Below are 24315 nucleotides of genomic sequence, written 5' to 3'. Positions count from 1 at the left end.
TGGCAGAGGAGGGAGTGCGTGTTCTTGCCAAGGTATTTATGTTTTTAAAAAGTAACTATACATCCTGACGAGCAAGCAAAACAGATTTGTGGGTCTAAGTCAACCCCTGGGCATCAAGGTTGCAGGTCTTTCATGGAAGTCCTCTCGTGTGATCCCTATCAACTCTCTGTGGTTCGAATTGCTGTAAACTTGTCCTGCTCCAAGTCCTCCCTAATCCCAGAAGCTGTGGGAGCCTGACAGGCATTCACAGGGGCAGAGATCCAAGGACCGGCTCCCAGGGCCCTGAAAGTACACGGCGCCAGGAGCGACTGTCCCCAAGTGAAGACTGACCGAAGGACACCCACAAACCCTCCACCACCAGCCACTGGGGCAAGGAGCCATGCTCTGGCGCCAAAGACAAAATCCCTGAAAGCAGGAGTCTCCCCGAGGTTTGGAAGAAAGTGCTTGTCAGCTAAAACAAAAATTCGTTTTTATTAGACTCCGCAATACCCAGCTCTCTCTCTTCCACAGGATACAAGTGACAAAAGATGCTGCAAGGGGCGATATGTACAGGCTCGCAGAAGAAAATGGACCCATGAAACTTATTTCCAGAGAACACGAAGCTATGTCAGACTCGGGAATGGAGGAGCTTGACATGTGGAGTGACTTATCCACACCACTCGGAGTTTGTCTCCGATCCATTAGCAGACGCGGGGTCACGTTTAGGTTCAGTGAACGCCTCCCTCTGCAGCCGCAGGTGGCACTCTCTGAACAGGCCCCTCACTTCCTTATACACGTCTTGGCCAGCGTCCTAAATTTGGGTTCCAGATGATCGAGAAACTCCAGCCCTTCCTCCTCCTGCCGGTCACTGCAGCAGCCCACAGAGCCGGCCATCGACCCCTTGCCCTCATAGTTGTAGGAACGGACGTAGTCCTCGGAATGTTTGTGCTCCTCGTCTTGTCCACACAGATACACTTTCTGTAGCAAAAAGAGCACATTTTATTATTTTTTAAAAACACCTAAACATTTTAGCATAAAAAGAATGTCTTTGATTTACCTTTGACTGTTTAATTTTTAATCAGAGTGTGTCCTCTAATGGATTCCTACATATAAAAAATGCACATGATTGGTCTGTATTATAGTCATTCTTAAAATATAGCAAATATATCAATGCTGCCAGTGAAAACATATAGGACGAACTAAAGCTGCACATATATCACACAAGCGACTGACTAGGTCCCATCTGAACTTCAGATTTGTGTCGTTGAAATGGGCCTCTGTGACTTCGCGTATTTGGGGAAACCAGTGTTGGCTACGATTCTTATTGTTGATACACTATAAATAGCTATCATAATGTATTCTATTAAACTGGCTAATATTAACCTATGTTGATTAACCTGGACATAAAACAAGAAACTGAAAACCCCAGATAAAACTTTAAGAGTTTATCTGTATGGTGTTGACAGCCAGGATTTTATAACCATGGGAAGGAGTCAACACACTAAGAAAGTTTATCATTTATGATGTGGGCATTACTCTCTAACAAGTGTTTCACTCGGGTGACTTTCCTTGTAACTTTTAGGGAAGAAGCTATCAGTCTTTGTATACTTCCTAAACGTGTCTACATCTGCTGCTCCTAGATAAAGTTCTGCAAACCTCATTTTAAAAAGTGAACTTCACAAAATCATTTTTTCCTTAGGGACTGGATCTGTCATCCATGTCTCTAATAATTCAACATCTAAAAGATGAGGAATTCAGGGTGGAGGACGAGTAACACTTTGGGAACATCCTGATTGGCAAACAGTGTTAACTTCCATGTAATATGAACCAAAGACACGGCACTCACTTCGCCAAGCCGGGGCTGGGTAAAGCTGTGCCAGTCGGTGTACGTGTATCTGCCAGCCTCCATCACGCCCTGTCCTGCCCCCTTGACGGAGTCCAAGGTCTGGTGTCCGCCTCCGCCTTTGACCATCTCAAAGCTCTGCTGTGTTTTGACTCCCTGGCCCCCGAGAGTGCCCACAGACATGCTTGTGTCGCAGATGTTGGAGGTCTGTGTAGGGAGTCTAATGTTTGCCTCCTAAAAACAGAGTGAGAGTTAGATCATGAGTGACTCGAACGGAAGCTAACAGCTTGCTTTCATGTCTTTCCCGCCACAGGCAAACCACTTCCTTGCTGTGCCTCTCAGTTCCCCAAACACCAAGCCAAGACAATCACGGTCCCCTTAGCGTAGGGGTTAGGGTTGAGCGGTGGCCCCCCAAAATGTTTATGTTGAAGCCCTAACTCTTAGTGCCTCAGAACAGAATTCTAGCTGAAGGTAGGGCTACTCAGTTGTTATTAGTTAGAGCAGTGGTTCTCAACCTTCTGGCCCTTTAAATACAGTTCCTCATGTTGTGACCCAACCATAACATTATTTTCGTTGCTACTTCATAACTGTAATGTTGCTACTGTTATGAATCGTCATGTAAATATCTGATATACAGGATGGTCTTAGGTGACCCCTGTCAAAGGGTCGTTCAGCCGCCAAAGGGGTCATGACCCACAGGTTGAGAACCACTGAGTTAAAGGAAGAGGAGGCCATCCTCCATGAGGGCCGGGCCCTCCTCCAAAAGGTGAAACCGGGACATGGACACACCCACAAGGAGCATGGCCTTGGGAGGGGAGGTCGGAGTGATGCTGCAGGAGCCCGAGACAGCGGTTCCCAGGCCTTCAGAGGGAGCATGTCCCTGCCAGCACCCTGGTCTCCAATGGCTCCTCAGAGCTGTGAGACCATAAATTCCTAATGTGTAAGTCACTCCGTTGTGGTATTGGTTATGGCAGCCCCAGGGAATGAAGGCAGTGGAACTATGGAGTTTAAATGACTTAATACATGCAGGGCACGTGGAGCTCTGCTTAGCATAGTAAGTGCTCAATAAACAATAGTTGTCTTATTATTGCTATTATTATGTAATCAACTGTCATCATTGCATCACCATAGAAGTAAAAAAAACCTGAAATATGATTTACCATTACTTCTTCTCCAGGCCCTTCAGTATTTGATACAATTAAGTTTTGCTGGGCTACATCATCTGGAATACATTTCTTTACTGTTCTCTTAGTAACAACACAGAAACATGTAAACAGAGCACCTAAAAAATAAAAATATTTAGGTAAATAATACTATTTTTCAGGCTGACATATATTAAATCATTTGAATCATACAATTGTTCAAAATTCTCTTTCCAGAAATTAAGAAAAAAAAACACTACCAGGGTTTTTATTTCATAAACTGAGATACCCTTGGGTCATAAAATTAAAACAGAATATTAACAAATGCAGGTAGGTTGTGTGTAGTTAAATAGACTGTTAATAAAAAAGGAAAGGAGGGAGGCGAGAGGTGGAAGAGAGGGCGGGAAGTGTGGGTAGGGATTTCCATTGCGTTTGCATCTCTAAAAAACAGTTGGCAGAATGCAAAATCTGAGCATCCTTTGCATGTATTACCCTTCCTCAGTGGCTCACCATATGGCCATTTCCACTCATTCCACTCACTGGCGTCTTCTGCAAATGTATGCTATATCGCTTCACTAATAACACTGATAATTCGCTACTCTTTTCACGAATTCTTTTTGTGCACTCACTACCACATAAACTTGGTTGGCTAAAAGACCAATATTTTGTATGAGAAGGAATCTTAACATTAATTGTATCCAACCTCTCATTTTACTTCTGGAAAGAAGAGCTCAAAGAAGAGGAAATGGTTTACCCAGTGTCTCACAGATAGTATCAGAAGAACTATGGCTATCCCTCTGAAAAGTATTCTCATCTGCTTTTATTGACACATTTTTTTCTTCCATGACTCAGGACCCTAAGTTATCGAGTACAGGCAAGATTATACAAAGGGTACATTTAGCAAAGACTATAAAGAATTGCATGGGTTTTTTAAATAGTAGAAAAAATTCAGCTAACACATTCTAGGTGAGTGTACTCACATAACAACAGTGCGGAACCCAACACCATGGCAAGAATCGCCCATTTCCCGAGGATGACATTCGGGAGCTTGGCATCTCTGTCCCGTACTTGACTGCTCATTCTACAGTCGGACGGCGTTGTACAGTCACATACTCTGACCGACAATACGTGCTTGGCAGCAAGACCATGTCTATCTTTTATGGTGATGGGCACATTATAGTAGTTATAATCCAGATGTTGTTTTGCACGAAGAATGGCAGTTTTACCTGCGGGGGGAAAAAGAAGACAGAGAATATCTGTTAATATGACAGCAATATTCTCCTGACTGGGAATTCTTACGGCGGGGAAGAGGACTAGGGGGCACAGAATTTAGCTTAGGAGAAAAATTCTAGTGATGCCTTTTTCTTTCTTAAAAATGATTTGAATTCTTGAAAAAAAGGAAAACTGATGTTATTTATGCTTATATTAGACTAATCTATACTTAACATGTTATTCAACTATTATATTAAGATAAATGTATGTTTTCTTAAAATATATCCAAAACAAGAGCCTAAACTTTATATATTACTTATTGCTTTAAAGACAGCAAGGTATTCTTTGGGGGATCAATAAAAAAATTTCCTAAAATGAATATTTATTTATTATCATGATGTTAGGTAAAAATTAAGACCATCCGCCATCTTAAGTTTCTGTTAATGACAAGATTTAGCATCATTACACACCATCCTTTGATCCCAAGGTCCAATGTTTGCTGGCAGAATTATCCAGAAGGAATTGAAAAGGTGGGCCATTCTCAGGCCCATCCGCATCCATCGGGGAGAGAACAGCAAAGTCCTGAGCGTGCTGGCAAATGGTCACGTCCTTGTCCACCTGTGGTGGGTGGTCATTGTTATCTTCCAGAAGAACCACTAACGTTCCAGTGCAAGATCTGCCACCTGAGGAGATTCAAAACAAGGCATGTCTCCACTTAAAAACGGTTTCCCACCATCTCTGTGACACACACGTGGCTGCTTTCTGCTAACTGTCTCAACTTGGGGAATGGCAGCCACATCCCCCTCTCAGTTCTCACTGGCTTGTCACCGACTCACAAACTGCGAGCATTGTTCATCCTCAGAGCTCAGTCACATTCCCCGTGACAGCCCGGTGAAATGCCTAGTGTGTCTTGGCTAACGTGTAACTTACTACGAACACACCTAACAGAATGCACTTAAAATTTTTATACTTCTTCTTGAGCACACCCGGGTTATCCATGAGGCTGGGACATAGATTTCTACATCTTAGATTTGGCATGTCATTTTTTGTGTTAGCACTATAGACAAAATTAATATCTTATATCTCTGTTCTCCATGTTTTCCAACTCTCCAAAGAGTACCTCATTCACCAAGCTTCTGTATTTGTGTGAAATCTCCTACCTTTATCTTTTAATCTGGGCAGCTCTTAACTGATTTACACTTCTTATGATATTCATACTTTCTTTTATACCATGGAACCTGCTATGAGAATATAATCATCTTTTAATTGATATCATGTGAATTTTTTTTAAATCTTCACCCGAGGACATGCTTAGAGAGAGGAAGGGGTGGGGAGGGAGAGAGAGAAACATTGATGTGAGGAGAAGAGAAAGACACATCCACCAGGTGCCTTCTGTATGTGCCCCCCGCCAGAGATCAAACCCAAAACCTAGCTATGTGCCCTGACCGGGAATCACAGAGTCACCCACGCTATGCACAGGACAGCACTCAACATGCTGAGCCACTCCAGCTGGGCAATATCACGTGAGAGTTTGACCTTGACTTATGAATTCTAGTTTCCATCGTAACTTGTCTAGACAATCAACGTTTGTGGAATGAATTAGTAGATATAAATTCTTGTTTGACAGCATAATTGTGGCTTTGAACCAGTCAGATTTCACTTTTACTTATATAGGAGCAGCAGTTCACCCAAGATTAGGGAATAATGGCAACATTAATTCTGTCTCTCAATTAATGGTTTCCCCATTCTTTGGTAGTTTTTTGTTTGTTTGTTTGTTTGTTTTGTTTTCCTATGTTGAAAGAACTACATTAAAGGTAGGTGAGCCAGTCTGACTGGCCACCATGGTTCTCATTAGGAGTGCAAAATGCCCTCAGGAAACTCGGAAAAAGAAACAAGTGTTTTACTTGTTTTTAAAAAACAAGAAATTACATGGCTCACAGGGTGCAGTGGGTGGGGTGGGTAGGGTTAGGTGGAGGGAAGGGAAGCCTGAGATCAGGGTGAGGGGATCCTAGGGGCTCACAGCTCATTCTTTTTTTTAAATCTATTTTATTGATTTCTTACAGAGGGGAAGGGAGAGGGATAGAGAGTTAGAAACATCGATGAGAGAGAAACATCGATCAGCTGCCTCCTGCACACTCCCCACTGGGGATGTGCCCGCAACCCAGGTACATGCCCTTGACCGGAATCAAACCTGGGACCCTTGAGTCTGCAGGCCAGCGCTCTATCCACCGAGCCAAACCGGTCAGGGTCCAGGCTCATTCTTTATTGGTGAATTTAAAACATAAGCGCAGGAATGTAAAGAGCGAGGAGTGGGGAGAGCAGCCTGGCTGCAACATATTTATTCAAGACAGACAGCCATCTTTGAAGCAAACCTCGAGTCCGGCACTGCATTACCAAAAGAAAAGCCAATGGCCAGTAAGACACTAACCACACAACACTGTTCCATGTTCGGAATGGCTTCCACCTGCAGGATATGCTCACAGGTTTTGAGAGGCTACTTTATGACATTTGAAAAACATTTCTTCACAAGTCAGGCTCTAGAACTAACCTTGGCAAAGGATTGCAAGCTACAGCAAAAGACTTGTTCAAGAGTCATTGCTTGATCATTTCTTTAGGAAATAGGACAAAAGTTTTATTCCTATTAAAAAAACAAACCTGCCCTGAACCCAACTGTTTTAGGTGGTTTGAACCTTTTCAGCCTGATCGAGACATAGTAATCTAGCCTGGACATGGTGGCTCAGTGGTTGAGAGTCAACCTAGGAACCAGGAGGTCACGGTTCGATTCCCGGTCAGGGCCCAGGCCCAGGTTGTGGGCTCCATCCCTGATCGTGCAGGAGGCAGCCGATCAATGATCCTCTCCCATCATTGATGTTTCTATCTCTCCCTCTCCCTTCCTCTCTGAAATCAATAAAAACATATACATTTTTAAAAAGACATAGTAATCCCAATCTATATTCCTGGAAAAAAGTGGCAGTCCTTGAGGAAGCCCCATGTCCAAGGCAGAGGTCAGTAATATGCAACTTGAACTTTGGACTCCCACCTCTGGCTTTGCATTATCACTGGACTGGGGCCTAAATTGGGTGGTCTCCAAAAAGCAATGCAATCATAATGCAAACCTTTTTTGCAATCAATTTTGATCTGGAAATAAGCAAGTTTCCCCCCACGATTTTCTTTAAACCATATCCTATGTTTATATTTTATTTCTAGAAAATTGCACCTACCTGCATCGGTTGCAACCACGGAAACATTGTATTGGTCGTTTTTCACAAATTTTGATTCTCTGTCTAGCACTTTTACAGTTTTCAAGTCACCAGTGCTTTCGTTAATTTCAAACCAGTTATCTTCATCTCCTAACTTCTTATACCTAATTTTAAGAAATCAAATGTAAATGCTCAAACCAAAAACGGACATCATCTCAAAACCTGTCATTTTGAAAAATATATAGAACTTTCCTAAGTTTGAAGTCAATTGACATCACAATTAAAAATAAGGAGCTTTTTGAAAAATGCATTACCTTAAGCCTTCGCTGCTGCGTGTTTCTGGATCCATGGCTTTGTATCCAAGGAGTTCTTGGCCGGCAGGGAGGCCATCTTTACTCTGAATGACTTTTACGGGTGGTTGGCATTCAGGGCCCTCATCGCTGTCTTTAACTTTAACAGTGACGGTTGTCGTGCACATGGAAGGAGGTTGTGAGTTTGGTGCTTTGGAGAACTGTGCTTCATTAACTACACCAATTTGCAAAGTAACTTGGCGAATGGCTTCATAGTTCAATGGCTGTTAAATAAGCATACTTTAATTAGTCAATCTATAACACTATAGATAGAAGACTTATAATCATGATTCCAACTTTTCACACAAAAAGGAATATCATTTTTATGTACACAATGTTACCAAAAGAAGGTGCTAATGTAGTTGAAGACTAATAATTAGCTTCATATCATGACAAACACTGTCAAATGCAAAATTTGTTTTTAAAATTTTACTAATTTTTCTTCACACTTTTTTTGGGGGAAGGTCCTGCCTTCGTTTTTCTTTTCATGTTTTGTTCATTTTAAGTTTAAATATTAATAGGAATACAGAATAAGTGTTTGACTAAATTCAAATAGATTACCATTTATTTCATTACTTATCAGATGGCATAACAGTGATAACCAAAACAGCAAACGTCCCTCCAAGCCAAGTATATAAAATAGATAGACTGCTAGCATATGAGATTTGGCTATAATGGTGCAGTTATCGGAGTATATGAGTTAAAAGACATAATTATATTATTTAGCAGCAACTTTCAAAGCACATTATATTTGGTTTGCTTAGTTCCTAAACAAAATGCTTGGTCCTGAACTAAATCATTAGAAAGAATCCAAAACAATAGTTAAATAATTAGAGACTGAAATCTATTAAGATAATAGAAAAAGAAAACAATAGATAGAAATCTAGAAGTTCTCCTCCACTCCCAAAAAAAGACAAGGAATAGGCGATATAATCATTAAAGGACCTTTTCTAAACATCTTATGAGGGAATCACAATTTGTACATAAAGCTTCTAACACAATAGAGTCTCTAAGAAATTAATGAGGGAAGTATGTAACAGGTTAGTGAGGGCTATAGGCAGAAGGACTTAAACTAGAACCAGGTTTGGTTAAAGTAATTATTGTAGATGCCAGTAATTATAATTAAATCTTTAAAATCCTAAAGCACTGGCTATCTCAAATATAGGGGATTAATGGGAATAGCTGCTTTATATTCAGTAAATTGTCTTATGAAACGCACTACAGAGAGCCAAAAAAATAATATGAGCATGAAGGGAATTGAAAAGTCAAGAGGCTTGATTTCAAAGAGTAATTCTCCCATTCTCTCTGTCTATTGTTCTATAAAATGAGGGTTTTGGACAAATAGGTGTCAAAGAATGCTTCTAAAGCCCGTATCTGATTACTAAGGCAGTATCTCTCTGCCTTGGCTCGCTCATCTGTAGAACAATGAGTTTGGAGCCTGCCATGCCTTTCCTCTAAGAGAGAAAATGAGGGTGAAATAATAATAATAATAATAACAACAACAACAACAATAATTGTTTAAACCAATGTAACCATTTCAGCATTGCATTGTCATTCTCTAGTCATGTACACACAGAAACGTATATATATATATATATATATACATATATATATATATGTATATATATATATATATGCCTATACAACAATTAAGTTAGAATTTTATATATCTATTGATAGATACCGATTAAAGTATTGCTAGATTATTATTTTTTTGTTTGTTTACCTTGACAACACACAAGACTCCTTCATTTGTATTTGGGTCTGTGCTGATTTTGAAGTTTCCATTCTCATTTCCCTGTAGGATTGTGTACACAGCCTTTGAGTGAGCAGTATTTGGCAGATCCAGGTCATGAACCTTCATTCGTAAAATCTCCACGTCAATTCTGTTTTCTTCTACTTCTGCAAAATACTAAATGAGTTGCCTGCTGTTATTATAAATGTATTGCTTTAACAATATGATTTTCTCCTCTAAAACTTATATTTAAAGTAAAAGAAAGCAAAGTAATATGGAAATGTGCAATCACATATTGGGAAGAATATAGTTTACTTCTTTCCTCATTATTTTTTCAAATCTTATTTGCCCTGGAAAGACTAACTTATACCTTAACTTTCCTACTTCTCTGAGGCAATTTTCCTACTCATATTTGTCTCTATTCTGAATCTATAACATTTACAGTGTATCACCCCCTTTCAGATATAGCAAGCACTTAATAAATGCTTTATAGTTACATATTTAGCCTTAGATATTTATAGATTATTATAACCTACATTGATTTCTTATTTTTACTAGGTGGTCTGTTTATTATGCCAATTATTTTAAAATTTACTTTTGATTCACTGGCAAACACTTTAAGAAAATAGTTTTTCTCTTTTTTTTAGAAATTAAATCAGAGTTTCTTCTCACCTCCAAAAAATAAGTAAGGTTATGGAAGCATCTGAGACTAAAATAGTAGTAAATCAGAATCGTCTAGAGATGTAGGTGAACTCAGAGAAGGAGGTCAGCACAGAGCTTTAGAACAAAACAGATCTTGAGTCTAACGCCAGTCTTCCTCTTGCAGGCGTGTTCGGCTTCATGAGGAAAAGTAAGTCATTTGTGTTTTTGCCTCCCTGAGAAAACTTATGTAAAGTTATTCAAAAATTAATAGCAAAAATTTAATTAATGTCATTTACTTTCTATAACCAAGGACAAGTTGGAAAAAAAAATAAACCTTATTTCAGATTGAGTTAAATTGGCTAGTTAAAAAAAATGAATATTCATAAAAACTTTGTTGTACTGGGCAGGAAACTGTTCCTGAAGCATTAACTAATTTTTTACGAATGGTTTATCTCATAGTTCAAAAACTGCTTAACATGCAATGAATCCAAAGTAGTCATATTTCTGTGCATAAGAAAATTATCAAGACTGCATTGCAAAATTTCCAAAAGCCTCTTAATATTATTTAAATTAAAAAGGAAGGGGGATAGTGGAATAATCCCTTGTGAGTAAATTACATCAAGAAAATTTTACTTTAAAAATTAATTTTTCACTTGTAATGCTGAAGACAAGACACCCATGAAAACACACATGGTGTCAAAGTAAGCCGAAGGAAAACGGTTTGGGCACAATGAAAAGGAAGAATCCCAAGTCTAATTTTAAGTAAAGATTTCCTTATTAACCTTTGGTCGAGAATATGTTTGTATATTTCCAGGAAATCTCTCCAAGCCCGTGTGGATTCCTGCAACTATGAATCTGAGAGAGGAACTGGCAACACATGAAGACAAGAAGAGAGACAGTCCAGAGATGGAGATGGTGAAGACGCCTTGCCATGCTAGCAGTGAGCAGCTGTGCATCGCTGCAGGTTGCCCAGGACCAAATCAGAGGTCGGACCTGCATTGCCATCGTTTGCCCACCATCCAGAGCTAGCATATCAGTGCTGGCATGGACACATGAACTGTTGGGCATTGAAATTGGGACTCAAAGAACTGTTGGCTCAGAAAGAAACTTACTACAGACTGATTCATCTGCCTCTCAGCATAACCACTATTGCTTGTCTCATTTTTGTTCTCGTATGCTTATTTCTAGTCTGCAGATGCGGAATGAAGAGTCTTAAAAGGACTCGAGCCCTTCAGGCAGCAGTCACCTTTCAAGAATTATTAAGGAAAAGTGACGGGGGAGATGCAGGAGGCCGCCCACTGTCTTCACTAGCAGAGAAGTGCAAACAAGGATCCCTGAAGGCTGGTGACCCTTGAACCCACGGCAGGGCCTGAGTTATGCACCGATTGTCTAGTCCTGACAGTGGGGGCTCAAGCTATTTCCTGACCAAATAGTCTCAGAGTAAATCCTTCTAATATTTACTGACCTTTATGATAGCCTGTCTATTACTGCAATTACCTGACTAAGGGTTTTATGTTTAACCAAAGTTGAATAAAAGGTTGGCGAGGCCTGGGCACCAGCAGAAGTCCTTCCCCTTGAGTTGGACTTGCCCGTCTGGCCCCCCCAATATTTCCAAATTATCTCTTGTCTCTTCTCTTTCATTTGTGTGTGGCTCCTCTTCCAGATCCTGAACCCTGAACCACGCGGGACGTGGGGGAACACCTACAACATCCTCTCACTTGGTTTATATGAATGAGATCAGAAGCAAGTCACTTAACTGGCCTTCCATTCTCTCATAAGAAATGTGGAATAAGTCCTATCCTTACAAGTTACAGCAATTACTGCAAGAAAATTGTATGGACGGCTCATCACTGCGGGTATTCCCTTCTTTAATTTGTACTCTGATATTCATTAATGAAAAAATGAAGATCACTTTCTAAAAGGACCAGAAAGAAGAAGTGTTTCCTGGCATGTTCCTCCTATCTCTGCTTCCTGTTTTGTGTAGTCCTGAGGGGAAAGTTCGCTCCACACCTGACGTGTGAGGAGCCTGCCCAGAGACTACTGACTCCCCAGCAGAGCAAAGGGAGTGCAGTGAGTCTTTCTTTATCCCTAAGATGTTGAAATATAAGTGACACAGAGAGAGGGCCTCTTCTCCTTCATCCTATGAGAGGTATTTAAATCCAAAGGAATCTGATGCCACAGCATGGCATCCAAGAAAACACTACATACATGAATGGCTTCAGGGGCCAAGCAGCTTTCATGTGGCCAAGGAAATAGTCATTTCCTTCTATCCTGAAAAACTGGCACTTCAGTGAATTTTAAAGAAATCCTATTATGTTTGCGTATTTATTTTTAAGTGGTAGCTATTAAAACCAAAATGTGTACTCTCACAGAGCTACCACATTCTAGAGTGTTTTTTGAAGAGGTGAATGAACTTAGATAAGTGAATACAGAGATATACTCACAGAATTTTCTGTAAAATACGGTGAATTATCGTTTTCATCTTCGAGTGAAATAGTGATTGTTCCTGTATTAAACAAACCAAAATGTTGGCCTCCCATGTCTCGAACCTCCATTATTAACTGGTATGTATCACATTTCTGAAAAAAGGGAAAAGGAACATTGATGAACATCCCCTCCCCCTAAAAAAAATGAGCAAAACTAAAAATAGAGCGAGAGATTGGTCAGTCAGAACAATAGGAGGCTGATAACCTTTCAAAACTTTTTAAAAGCCATTTTTTTCTATGTCAGCATCCAGTCAAGCCAGTAACCTCAGGTGAGACCCCATCTCACACCCTGTCCCTCCCCAAATCCTCTGCACAGACGGAGGAAGAGAGCGGAGGAGCCCTAACCACAGCCTGTCGGGAAGCCTGCTTGGAGAGCGGCCCCGGGGCCTATGTAATCCTCCGGGGGTTCATTATCAGTTCGAATATAGGCTAGTGACTGGGAAAGTAATCAATTCATTACTTCTCTGTCCAGTAAGAGTGAAGTTGTGGTGATGACGCCCGTGTCTGGGTGGATGGAGAAATGCTTGGGGTGGTCCGGGATCTGCTGTAAGATTTTATATTTCAGACGAGTGTGTAGGGTGTCAGGTTCGTCGAGGTCGATGGCAGTCACTTTCCCCACAGAAGTTCCTGTTTAAAGAAGTTCGATATTTTCAATAACTTAAAATAGCAGCATTATAAACAACAGTAAAAGCAAGGCATTGCTATAGCATGGTCTCCCCCAAACCACAAGTGTATCTTGTATCGGTAAGTGGAAGAGTGTAAATGCTCTCCAAAACTCTGAGCTTCCCTGCCCTGACCGGTTTGGCTCAGTGCATAGAGCGTCAGCCTGTGGACTGAAGGGTCCCGGGTTCAATTCCGGTCAAGGGCATGTACCTTGGTTGCGGGCACATCCCCAGTAGGCGGTGTGCAGGAGGCAGCTGATTGATGTTTCTCTCTCATCGATGTTTCTAACTCTCTATCCCTCTCCCTTCCTCTCTGTAAAAAATCGATAAAATATATTTAGAAAAAAAACAACCAACTCTGAGCTTCCCTGACTTTGAACGTTCAGCTAAGTGACTGCAATGAGTAACATGATTTGTGGGCTAGATCTAGGAGAACATTCACCCCACGCTTGGTAACAGTGGTTCTCCAACCCACGCCCCCAGTTCACAGGCCACTTTTGGATGGGACCGTCTCTGTATATCTTGTTTCCTTTATAGTTCAACCTGATGATGTTAATTAGAGGAATAGTACCGCTTTGCATATGATAAAGATGTTACGCTTTTATATTTTAATAAAGATGCTGAATTATTAATATATCCAAGTAATTATTAATAAATGTTAGACACAAACATCTTGCCTCGGGCTGAGCTTTATGGTCCAGAAACCAGTGTGCTGAATTTGGCTTTAACAAGCCACTTATTTTGGGAGAATAATATTAAATATACACATGTAATGGCAACAGGCTAGAGGAGCTAAGAACAACATTTCTTGCAGGTTTTTTAAAAACTAGGCAGTCTTGGCAGGCCCCTGGGTGTACACAGATCACAATTTGGGCAGCCCAGAGCACCAAACAAGTTTAGGTTATTCTTTTCATTTTGTCTGAAAAATATGCCCAGTAAAGCAATGCATATTGTTATAAGTCAGATTCGCCGTTCCATGCCATAATATATTTCTAGGTCCTTAAAAATTGCCGTAACCAGTTTGGCTCAGTGGATAGAGCGTCGGCCTGCGGACTGAAAGGTCCCGGGTTCGATTCCGGTCAAGGGCATGTACCTGGGTTGCGGGCACATCCCCAGTAGGAGATGCGCAGGAGGCAGCGGATCGATGTTTCTCTCTCATCGATGTTTCTAACTCTCTATCTCTCTCCCTTCCTTTCTGTAAAAAAATCAATAAAATATATTTTTTAAAAAATGTAGCAAGACTTTATAAATATTCAAATGATTCCGCTTTATAAATACACCTGTGACAGATATGTACAAGGTCAAATTAGAAAATATAAACAGCATTTGTCACACATTCATATTCATTGTGGATTAATCTAACAAAGGTAGTGACTTTATGCATTAGCTGCCTCCTATATGTGCATAGCAAAATGAGCACCAACAGGTTTGCAATGGAAGAGGATATGATCTCATCAGACTACAAAGTTTTATGTGGAATATCCTTGAAAGGCAAGCATTGAAACATGTTTAGCATAAACTGCTTAAAACAGTAATGAGTAACTCAATTGGAGCAAAAAAATCTATAGTGTTCTCCTAAACTGTGAACTCACCAGTTCTGCAATTTTCCGGCACAGTGAAGATAGTCACTTTGTTTTCAAAATACGGGGCATTATCGTTATCATCCTCAACCTTGAACAGTAAGGGGAGTGGGTACTCTGGCGCGTACCCATCGGCGGTGGTGGCATAGGCATACAGCTGGAAGGCAGACAGACACCAACAGCTCACTCTTACATAACACATATGCACAGACTTAAACCTGGCCGCTGGGGAAAGACAACATGTCTAGAAGGTGTATGTAACTAAGAACTTAGGCCACGGAGAGACAGCACACCAGCACGGTCTAGGCCAGCTGTATGGCTTCAATCTTCCCTCAACACTCATTCTTCTCCCAGTGCCATGCACGCCAGCTGAGTGAGGCGGTCCATTCCATGAGCTAACTGCATGCTGTTCTTCTCATTAGAATGCATGTAGACTTCCCCCAGTTATGCTAATAACAAGTTTTTTTTTAAATTTATAAAAAAATAATTCTATTTACTTGCAGTTGATATATCAACTATCTCTGGGTGACTCAATTATTTTTTTTCTCTATTTACTTGAATTTTCTCATTTTTTTTCTGCCAAAAACATGCATTTCTTATGTAATAAAAATGCCAATAAATACATACACAACTCAAAATGATATATCTTGGCAGAAAATGCCAGCACTTAATGTCCTTTCTCTTTAAACACCATCAAATTATTTCTGTACTTTTATGTGGTTTGTGCATGGTTAAGTGGCCAATGAATGGTTCTTGAGTTCAACAGGTTTTCTTCACTGACAGAACCAACTAAACCTGCTCCAAATGAAATCTATGTTAAGTCAGTCCTTCTCCACGCAACTAGCTCTCCCTGATTTCCCTACTGTAACCATCTTCTAAAATGAACCAGAATTAAAATTCCAGGTACATAACTCCTTTTCTTTCATTAGCCTTTTTAGTCAGTTGCCAAGTTTTAGCATTTATTGCATTTCTATGTCCCTATCATCTATCTTCTCTGTGACTGGGCCCCATCTCAGAACGATTAAATCAGAATTTCTGGGGATACACCAGAGCAGCATAATTTTTTTTTAAAGTTCTCATGTCATTTATAAAGTACAGGCAGGGTTGAGAATAATTCAACTATACTATTGTAGGGAACTTTGAACTCAATAAAATTAACTGCTGTTGTCCTCAGATTCCCTAGATCGAAACCTGTCCTTTAAAATTCTGTCATATTTTCTATAGTTCTCCCCGCACTTTTCTGCCCTTTTCTACCCAGTATGTCCCATGATTTTTAAATTCTTATTCATATTCTGAATGTACAAAGCCACAAACTCTATAGGGAAGAATACATATCTACTGTCTTTCTTCATCAATGGCATCAATAGAAATTTGAAGTTTATGTTACACATTATCTATATAAAATATGAAATCAAATTATTGATTCTTCTAATACATAAACAATGCTGAAAATATTAAAGCCGTCATAAACAACATAATTCTTAAGGACACATATGTAATAACTTAATCAATAAAAAGTTAAAACAAAACAAAATAATTATGAAAAAAACATATAAATAACCTCAAAAAAAAATAAGTAATCTAATAATCTTACCGGGAACTCTTGATATTGTTCACGATCTATGCTTCGTGTACAAAAGATATCCCCAGTGTCTTTATTTATGAAGAACAAATTGAAGGGCTCTTTGTCCACTCCTGGGCCACTTATCGAGTAAAAGATGGTGTAGTTCTGTGCGGCATCAGATTGGACCTACAGCAACGAGTGACAATTTAGGATAAAAAATATCTTCAACCTAAAATCTTGCCATGGTTGATTTTTTTATCACCTGCTTTCTTTCCTACTAATCTATTCTTTCTTTCCTCCGTTTATCTACCCAGTATGCCCCATGTTTTTAAAATTCTTATTCATTTTCTGAATGTACAAAGCCACAAACTCTATCACTAATTTTATCCCAAATTCTTTTGTGTTATCTGCATACTTTAGGAAAATTCATGGAGTTAAATATACTTTTATAATTCTTATCCACTTATCTCTATTCCTATATAAATGACAGTAATAGTTTTGGTAATTTTGAAAAACTTTGTGATTAAATAAAGGAAAAATACTACAAGTTTCTTCCCACAATTAATTCTTCAATAGTTTCAAAGCTGGCCTATGTTACACACCAGCTATGTGGCGGCGACGCTACCTTTGTGGTAAACAGAAATACTGGACTCTTTTTTGGTAAGCTTACATGAGAAATGGAAAGCTAAATTATGCAAAATGGGTAAGCATGCCCTCTGCATGTGAGTGCTAGGATGGTAGGGTATTTAGGAAAATCTGGGTATAGGCCTAAGAGCCCCAGAAACTCAAAATACGCAACAATCAAAGTGCTAACTACAGTTTCTGGAGGAAAGCAACAAATTACACTGACTCACTTCCACAGGCCCTTATTCTGGTAAATAGATGATCCTTATTATACCAATAAGTTCAAGCCCTGCTTCAGATACTGCGCAATTCAAACGGGAAATGTAAAAGCAAACAAAAACCCTCCAACGTGTCAAATCAAACAATATGCAAGGTACCTGCTGGACGTGCTGTGGGAATGGGCCTAACGAGTTCTCCATCAGGGAGCATGGAATCGGGGCCCAGCGCCTCTTGCTGCGCTTGAGGGCTGCGTTTTTGGTGTGTCTCTTTCTCAGAACCTGCGTTTGGTGAGAGAGAGAGAAATGTAGCACCGCTTGTCATTCTGGGAACTGTGATTCTAACATTTATATCAGCAGGAAAATAGTAAGGGTGGTCATAACACTATCATGGATAACCAATTCCCAAACTATTTCTGTTTTTTATTATTTTGCTAGAGGCCTGTTGCACGAAAAGATTTGTGCAATAGGCCTTCCCTTCCCCTGGCTGCCGGCACCGGTTTTCCTCTGGTACCGGGTACCCAGGCCTTCGCTCCGGCCAGAGCTGCCTTCAGTCTTCGCTCTGCCGCTTCACGCCTATGTATGCAAATTAACCACCATCTTTGTTGACGGTTAATTTGCATATCTCGCTGATTAGCCGATGGGAGGCGTAGCGAAGGTACGGTCAATTACCATGTTTGTCTATTATTAGATAGAATTGATAAGACACACACACACACACACACACACACACACACACACACACAAGTAAGAACCAGTTTCACCAAATTCCTGATTTAATCAGAAGTAACCAGAACTTTATAAGGCATTGGTAAAAGAGGTCATCTTGAGAAGTATAGACTCCCTAAAAATAGCTAATTTATTAACAAATATTTAAAAATTGATTTTATTCCACTAGAAATGGTACAACCAATGTTTTTAAAAATTCTAGCTGCATTTTATATCATTTTTATACCTATATAAAGGTACAGGTCAGCATTCATTCAAGTATGTTTTATTTTACATGATATGGAGATTCCTTACAATTTTGACATAAAACAATGTTTTAAAAACTTTGAGCATGTTCTACATTTGATGAAGAGGAGTTCTTGTGATCAAAAGGACTTTAGATGGAAAAGTCTCATATTGAAGCACTTATAAATAACTGATTTTATAAGACCAAATTCATGTGTAGAGTTGGCTTAAAGTGAGATTTGTGTGAATACCAGTAACCGTCTCCTTTCTTTCGCCTAGATCATCTCCAATCACTGTAAGAAAGTGAGTCTAGAGTCAAGACATTCAAACCAACCCTGTGGACTGGCCATGACTCCATTTCTTGAAGAGAAGGAGCCCAGGGGGGTTTCAGTTAAGCTGGAAGTAGGCTTGAGACAATCTCTTCTCCTCTTTAAAGAGACTCACCCTCACAGTCAGCAGGGAGAGAGCCACTCAGGGTGGAGCGCCACACCTGCAGCCTGAATCAATTTCTCTGTTTCAGACCCACCCCTGTCTCGTTCTACAGGTTGGTTGTTCTTACTGCCACACCTCAGGGCACTGTCTGGAACCTTTGATATTCTGACTTTGCTCCCTGGCTACAGAGATGTTCGTTTTTTATACCATTTTGCAAATAGCTCTACCACTCCTTAAACCAGTCTAGTATTTGCACATGTTAATTACCAGTGGAACAAATAAATATGTGAGCATTCAAAACAATGATTTTAACAGGCAAGGAAGTCTAGGAAATGAATGACTCACATAAGCAGATCAATATGGTCAAACCTTTGCCTAATATACCTTCTTTCCTCTCACTTCCAGCACAATTTCCATCTCTCTCTGCTCCTGCTGCTGACTGTCTGAGAGGAAAATGGAAAAACTCTTCCCTGGAGGAGACAAGACGAGGTCGTGTGTTGTGTACACGGAGCCATCTTCCAGAACTCTGAAGTCGGGGTCACTTGACCGGATTAGGCTGGCCGACCGGAGACACTCCTTCACACTCACTGCAGGGAAGAAATATCACAGTCATTTGTAAGATGAACCAGCAATAGAACGAGTTCTACAGGAATAGCAACTGCAAGTTAGTGCATGAGAAGCAGAAAGTTACACTTGGAATTTGTTGAGTGCTGGCTGTTCTGAGGCTGAGAGGCCATGAACAGTAAATAATTAAATTAATGAAGTCACAGTTTCCACTGCTTTCATCATAAGTTAATTTATGAACAGACAGAAAACATTTTATTAGTGTCACCGGATTTATTGTTTCCACTTTACATTTTATTCATGGGCCTGTGCACACACATAAAATTTGTTGATTTATATTGTATTAGTAAACTATGACATCAGTAGATTATGAACATGTTTGCAGTAATCTTTGATAGTTAAATCTTGCTCACACAAAAGTACACAGAACTGGTCTGTACTTATATAATATTTCTCAATAATATTGCAAATAATCATTTCATAATGTCTTTTGAAGGTTTAATAAATGCAACACTTTGAATGTATTGTGCTTGTCATCAAAATATTTCTTTTACAGATTTATGTTTAATACATTTAGCATATTTATTGTGTGTCTTTAGAGTACAGACTGCATATCATTGAAATGTTCTAAAAAAAATAAAGAATTTAAAGCCCTGGTCCAAGCAATCTCTATCTTGCAAAGAGCACCACCTGTGTATTCAAAGTGTATTTTTCTAAGGTAACCTTAAGCCAATGAAAAACCTGATGGGAGGAATGTTATCTTTGGACTCAGAACAACCAACCTATGCTTCCGATGTGGCTGTAATGGTAAGACCAGCTACAATTTTACTTGACTTTCACAAGATATTCTATGAAACAGATCACATAAATTCTTGCGGGGTATTGGTTCATTGTAATCAACCTCAAGCTCAACTTTGCTTCTGCGGCCTTTCAGTTTTGAGACCTCTGTTTTACACATTATCAGTGAAAAAATCTTGGCTTGGAATTTGGGCAGCAGGTTAGTCAACAAGAACTAAAATACGCTTCTGGTTTTGGTGTCTTGCTTTGTTTGAACTAAAGGAAGATAATTTAGCCCTCTGATGTTCACTAATTTTTCTGGCATGAAAAGTATACAACCAACTTGGCACCTTAGTTGTTTCTAACCACTTTCAAAAAACAACGAGACCATCTTTCATTCATGTCAAATTTTAATGCCAAGCATCTACTGTATGGCTTTTATCCCAAACTTGACAAGAGCAGCCTGAAGCTACCTGTACAGTCAAAACTGGAATTCGTAATGCTGTTTCTCACCTTTGCCTACAAGTGTTTCAGCCTGAAGATGAGAAGGAACTTGAAGAGAAATTTTCTGACAAGCATCGCAAAACAATATTAAAACCTCAAAAGAAAGAAAAATCAGGAATTACATTTCATTATAAATTTTCACATTACAGTTTTGTCTTATTGGTAAAAATATTGTCAATTTCAGCAACAAAGAAATGTTCTAATCCTTCATTTTTTTCATCTTTATTTTTAAAAGGAAATAGCAAAGAAAGTGGCTTGAGGGGCACCACAGTCATTTAGTATTGATGAAATAATTAAAGTGAACAGTAGTTCTTGGCACCTAAATCACATTAAAAATTTTAAGAAAATGTGTTACCAACCATTGATTTTATATAGAAGTTATCATCTTTAAGGTCATTCATAAGTGTCATTCTGATTTTTTAGCATAAAGCAAGTACTTAACCCTGGAATATAATAATGACATTGTTATACACAAACCATCATTTTCACAGACCCCCCCACAATTTGAGGTTATAGTTGATTAGGTCTAGAAAATATCTGAAAATTATTTAATCTCTTAAAGAACAATATCCAAAATATTCACTGATATAAAATCATTCCTTGGATTGGCTTGGCACAAACATCAAAGTCTAAATTATATATATATAGATAGATATAGATATAGATATATAGATATATATGGCATAGCCTTCAACGGGGTAAATATGTCTAATTAAATTTAAGACACAACTATTGTCTTAAAAAGCTATCAGTTCAAGGAAAGTAGGTTTATTTGCACCAGCATCAGTACAGAAATGTGAGTAATATGTTGTCCGCAAAGTTAGGGCAGCTACAATGTCACAAGGTAATAGGAATTTTTCAGTTCCATTAGGATCTTATGGGACCACTGTTATATATGTGCAATTAAAAAGTACTTGTCTTCATTTTTTTTTTGTTTTTTTGTTTTTTTTTATTGCTTAAAGTATTACAAAGGGTATTACATATGTATCCATTTTATCCCCCCGCCCTAGACAGTCCCCTAAATTCAGTTTTAATTTAAATAACCACTTTTTAGAACATAAGATGTTTTAATTTATTTGACTTTTTAATATTTTTATTCCTAATGCCAAGGAATGAACTAAATTATATCTAAAGACCTTTCTGAGCATAAAGGATTCTATTATTAATCATCTAAATATATAATGTGGAAAGAGCATTTTGTGATTAGAAATACGTATCCATATACAAATAGATACATGCACATACATACATATGCATACACACACATATTTACACATTATTTTCACAGGATTTACCCATATTCCCCTTCCTACACCCATCTTCTCTCCTTCCTGCCCAGGACCCCTGATTGTTGGTCCTGCCTTTGCCAGCAGAGCTAGTGGAAGTCTCCAGAACTCCCATTCCAAGTCCGCAGGCTATTAGCAGCTTAGCGATTTAGAGGGAGGTGGGGTGAGACACCCTTTTGGTCATCCTGGGGATAAGGGATGAACCGGAGGATGCTGGACAGAACAGAGACTAAAAGCAAAAGAAATCTGGGTGAACCCTTGGACCTAACTAGTGCCAACTCAAGTAGGTCTCCAAGTTTCATTACCCTCCAGGCAGTTGCAGCATGAGTACAAAGCCATCAATCCCACATCATGTATTATTAATATGGAGAAAATATTTATCTCCATTCAATAAAATATTTACATTCTGAGAATATAACTTGAAGTTCAAATATTTTGCCAAAATGAAAAGAGTTTCGAGAAAATTGAGTGCTCAGAAATGCCAGATATGTGGGACAACTCACCTCTACCCTCTCCCACCAAAATCAAAATTGGCACCTGCGAACACCGTTATAACGTTATTAAAAACCTAACTGGGCCCTGGCCAGTGTGGCTCAATTGTTTGAGCATCATCCCATGTGCCAAAAGGTTGCCGGTTTGATTCGTGGTCAGGGCACGTGCCTAGGTTGCAGGCTTGATATCCCCAGTAGGGGGCGTGCAGGAGGCAGCAGGTGGATATTTCTCTCTCATTGTTTCTCTCTCATCAATGTTTCTCTCTCTCCCTCCCTCCCTCTCTCTCTAAAAATCAATAAAAACATTAACACACACACACACACACACACACACACAAAGGGGAGGTCAAGTTAATGTTATTTTTTCAATGACTATTACATTATTCTTATTTTTTCTTAAGTAAAACCCTTTGCTTTAAGAGCTACACCCTTCTCTTAACCCTTCCCGAGTCAAGAAAGTCTTGAATAATTCCCATCTTTACCCAGAATCCTTTTCGTCTTCTCCCTGCTTAACAGAACCGAGCATGTTAAATAACTGCGGCTTATTTAATGACGAGTAGCAAAAGCAAACCTCAGAACCTCTGGGCCAAATGCCTGAGGAATGAATCCATCCCACTGCTCCTCAGGCAAACACCACAGCAAGACCGAACAGGGGATTCCCTCAGACACCAACAGCCTGGCCTGGGCTCTTGGAGAGTCAGCGAAACACCTGCCTTCCCGGGCCCCAAGTCTTCCCACTCTCCCTTGGATTTTTCCCAGATCTGCTTTGTGGTGTGCCCCCCAGCCCCCCAGGTTATCTCTGCCTTCCACCATGTCCCCTTCTCTTTCAGGCCCAGCAGGAGGAGGGAGGAGGGAGGAGGGAGCTAGCGCAGGGTAGCCTGCCTGAATCCCTTAATCCCTGGCTCTTACTCACCAGGAGAGAGAAAAGGAGCTGCCTGCAGAAGAGGCCCCCCGGGGCAGCGGAGGCCGCAGCCATCAGAGCGGTCCCAGTGGCAGGGACGTGGCCGGGTGACAGGGCAGCTGGGGATGCACCAGGCGCCGAGCAGATTCCCAGAGGCTGGCACTGAGCAGGGTACTCTGCTGCTTCCTGGCCCAGAGCAGCTGGATTTGGAGGAGAGTCAAGAGTCCCGCTGGGTGACAAGAGGAGGAGCAGCCGGAGAACTGCTTCCCTCCTCTGCCTGGGTCAGCCTTTCTCCATCCAATTCAATTCCCTCGGAATGTGAGAGGTTTGCCTACCAGTGGGGCGGGTGGGGTGCAACACAGCCCCAAACCCAGTCACTAGCTCCTCCTCACTGCAGCTTTCAAAACTTCCCCCGCCACTTGACACATCAGCAGAAGCAGGAGGGAACTCCCTGGCCCTCCTCCCCTTCCCCCCAGGTGGATGCTCTGAAGTCCTCCCCAGTCATTACCCACTCCCACGGCCTCCCCTCCCCCTTGGCCTTATTAACCTATCTTGCCCCGGGTGCAGTTGTGCACAACTCCAGCAAGGAAGTGACACCTACTCAGCTGCCATTGGCAAATCAGGGGACACAGGCACATGCAATCGCATCGTCAGAAGCTATCTCCCCATCTGAGCATCTGGGCGGAGGCCGGCTCACTCAGCGCTGCAGCTGAGAGCGGGCACTCCTCAGGAGCTCACACAGGCATCCTGTCTACTCCCTGTGCTGTCTGCCCTCGGGGGCTTGGTCCTCCGGATGCCCCAAGGAATTTACCAGAATGTATACAGTCCTCAGAAAAGTAAGAGAGCAAAGAAATGGCCGAGATATGATTTTCTTGTTGCACACTTTTTATTGTGCATGAAGCAATATTTTTTTCTTGAGTATCTTTATTCAAAAGCAACAACTGTCTGAGACCAACTGTCTTTAAAATCACTCCATTCATCCTAATTACTTGTACATTACATGCAGGATATCCTAGCTTAAAAGTACGAGATGTCACCAAGTTGACTCTTTTAAACACTCATGACCCTTGCAATGAGGACTTTAGCATCAGTTCTCCTGCCACAACTTAGTGAGTTCAATATCAAGTGCACACGACACCCGTGATGGCATCTGGGGAAGGAGGGGAAATATT

The 24315-nt window shown here is 40.3% G+C and overlaps 1 protein-coding gene and 1 long non-coding RNA gene across 3 annotated transcripts in view; both read right to left on the bottom strand.

The window, feature by feature from the left end:
- The window catches only part of LOC132240056 (uncharacterized), a 397852-nt gene that overhangs the window by 47842 nt on the left and 325695 nt on the right, over positions 1-24315 (bottom strand). The gene's annotated exons all lie outside the window — the stretch shown is intronic.
- On the bottom strand, positions 455-23546 carry DSC1 (desmocollin 1). Of its 2 annotated transcripts, XM_059707420.1 has the most exons (17): positions 23156-23546; positions 20475-20559; positions 19005-19207; positions 17397-17516; positions 16426-16581; positions 14844-14988; positions 13050-13216; positions 12548-12682; positions 9453-9638; positions 7691-7950; positions 7398-7540; positions 4647-4859; positions 3945-4190; positions 2983-3104; positions 1826-2056; positions 1037-1082; positions 820-957 (listed from the first exon to the last, which is right to left on the bottom strand). In XM_059707420.1, the coding sequence occupies exons 1-16, from the start codon at positions 23216-23218 to the stop codon at positions 1047-1049; spliced, it is 2511 nt and encodes an 836-aa protein (XP_059563403.1). In that variant the 5' UTR covers positions 23219-23546; the 3' UTR covers positions 820-957; positions 1037-1046. The 2 variants fall into 2 exon arrangements, with proteins under 2 accessions (XP_059563402.1, XP_059563403.1); XM_059707419.1 differs by lacking the exon at positions 1037-1082 and having other exon boundaries at positions 455-957.

The sequence above is a fragment of the Myotis daubentonii genome, chromosome 8 (assembly GCF_963259705.1).
Source record: "Myotis daubentonii chromosome 8, mMyoDau2.1, whole genome shotgun sequence".
Classification (NCBI taxonomy): domain Eukaryota; kingdom Metazoa; phylum Chordata; class Mammalia; order Chiroptera; family Vespertilionidae; genus Myotis; species Myotis daubentonii.
This window is presented reverse-complemented; position numbering and strand designations above follow the sequence as displayed.

Excerpts from the sequence above, each read along its gene's own strand:
- DSC1 (XM_059707419.1), bottom strand. The coding sequence starts at position 23,218 with ATGGCTGCGGCCTCCGCTGCCCCGGGGGGCCTCTTCTGCAGGCAGCTC. Across the intron at positions 7,541-7,690 it reads CGCAGCAGCGAAGGCTTAAG|GTATAAGAAGTTAGGAGATG; the intron begins GTAATGCATTTT and ends TCTTAAAATTAG. Across the intron at positions 3,105-3,944 it reads GGGTTCCGCACTGTTGTTAT|GTGCTCTGTTTACATGTTTC; the intron begins GTGAGTACACTC and ends TTTATTTTTTAG.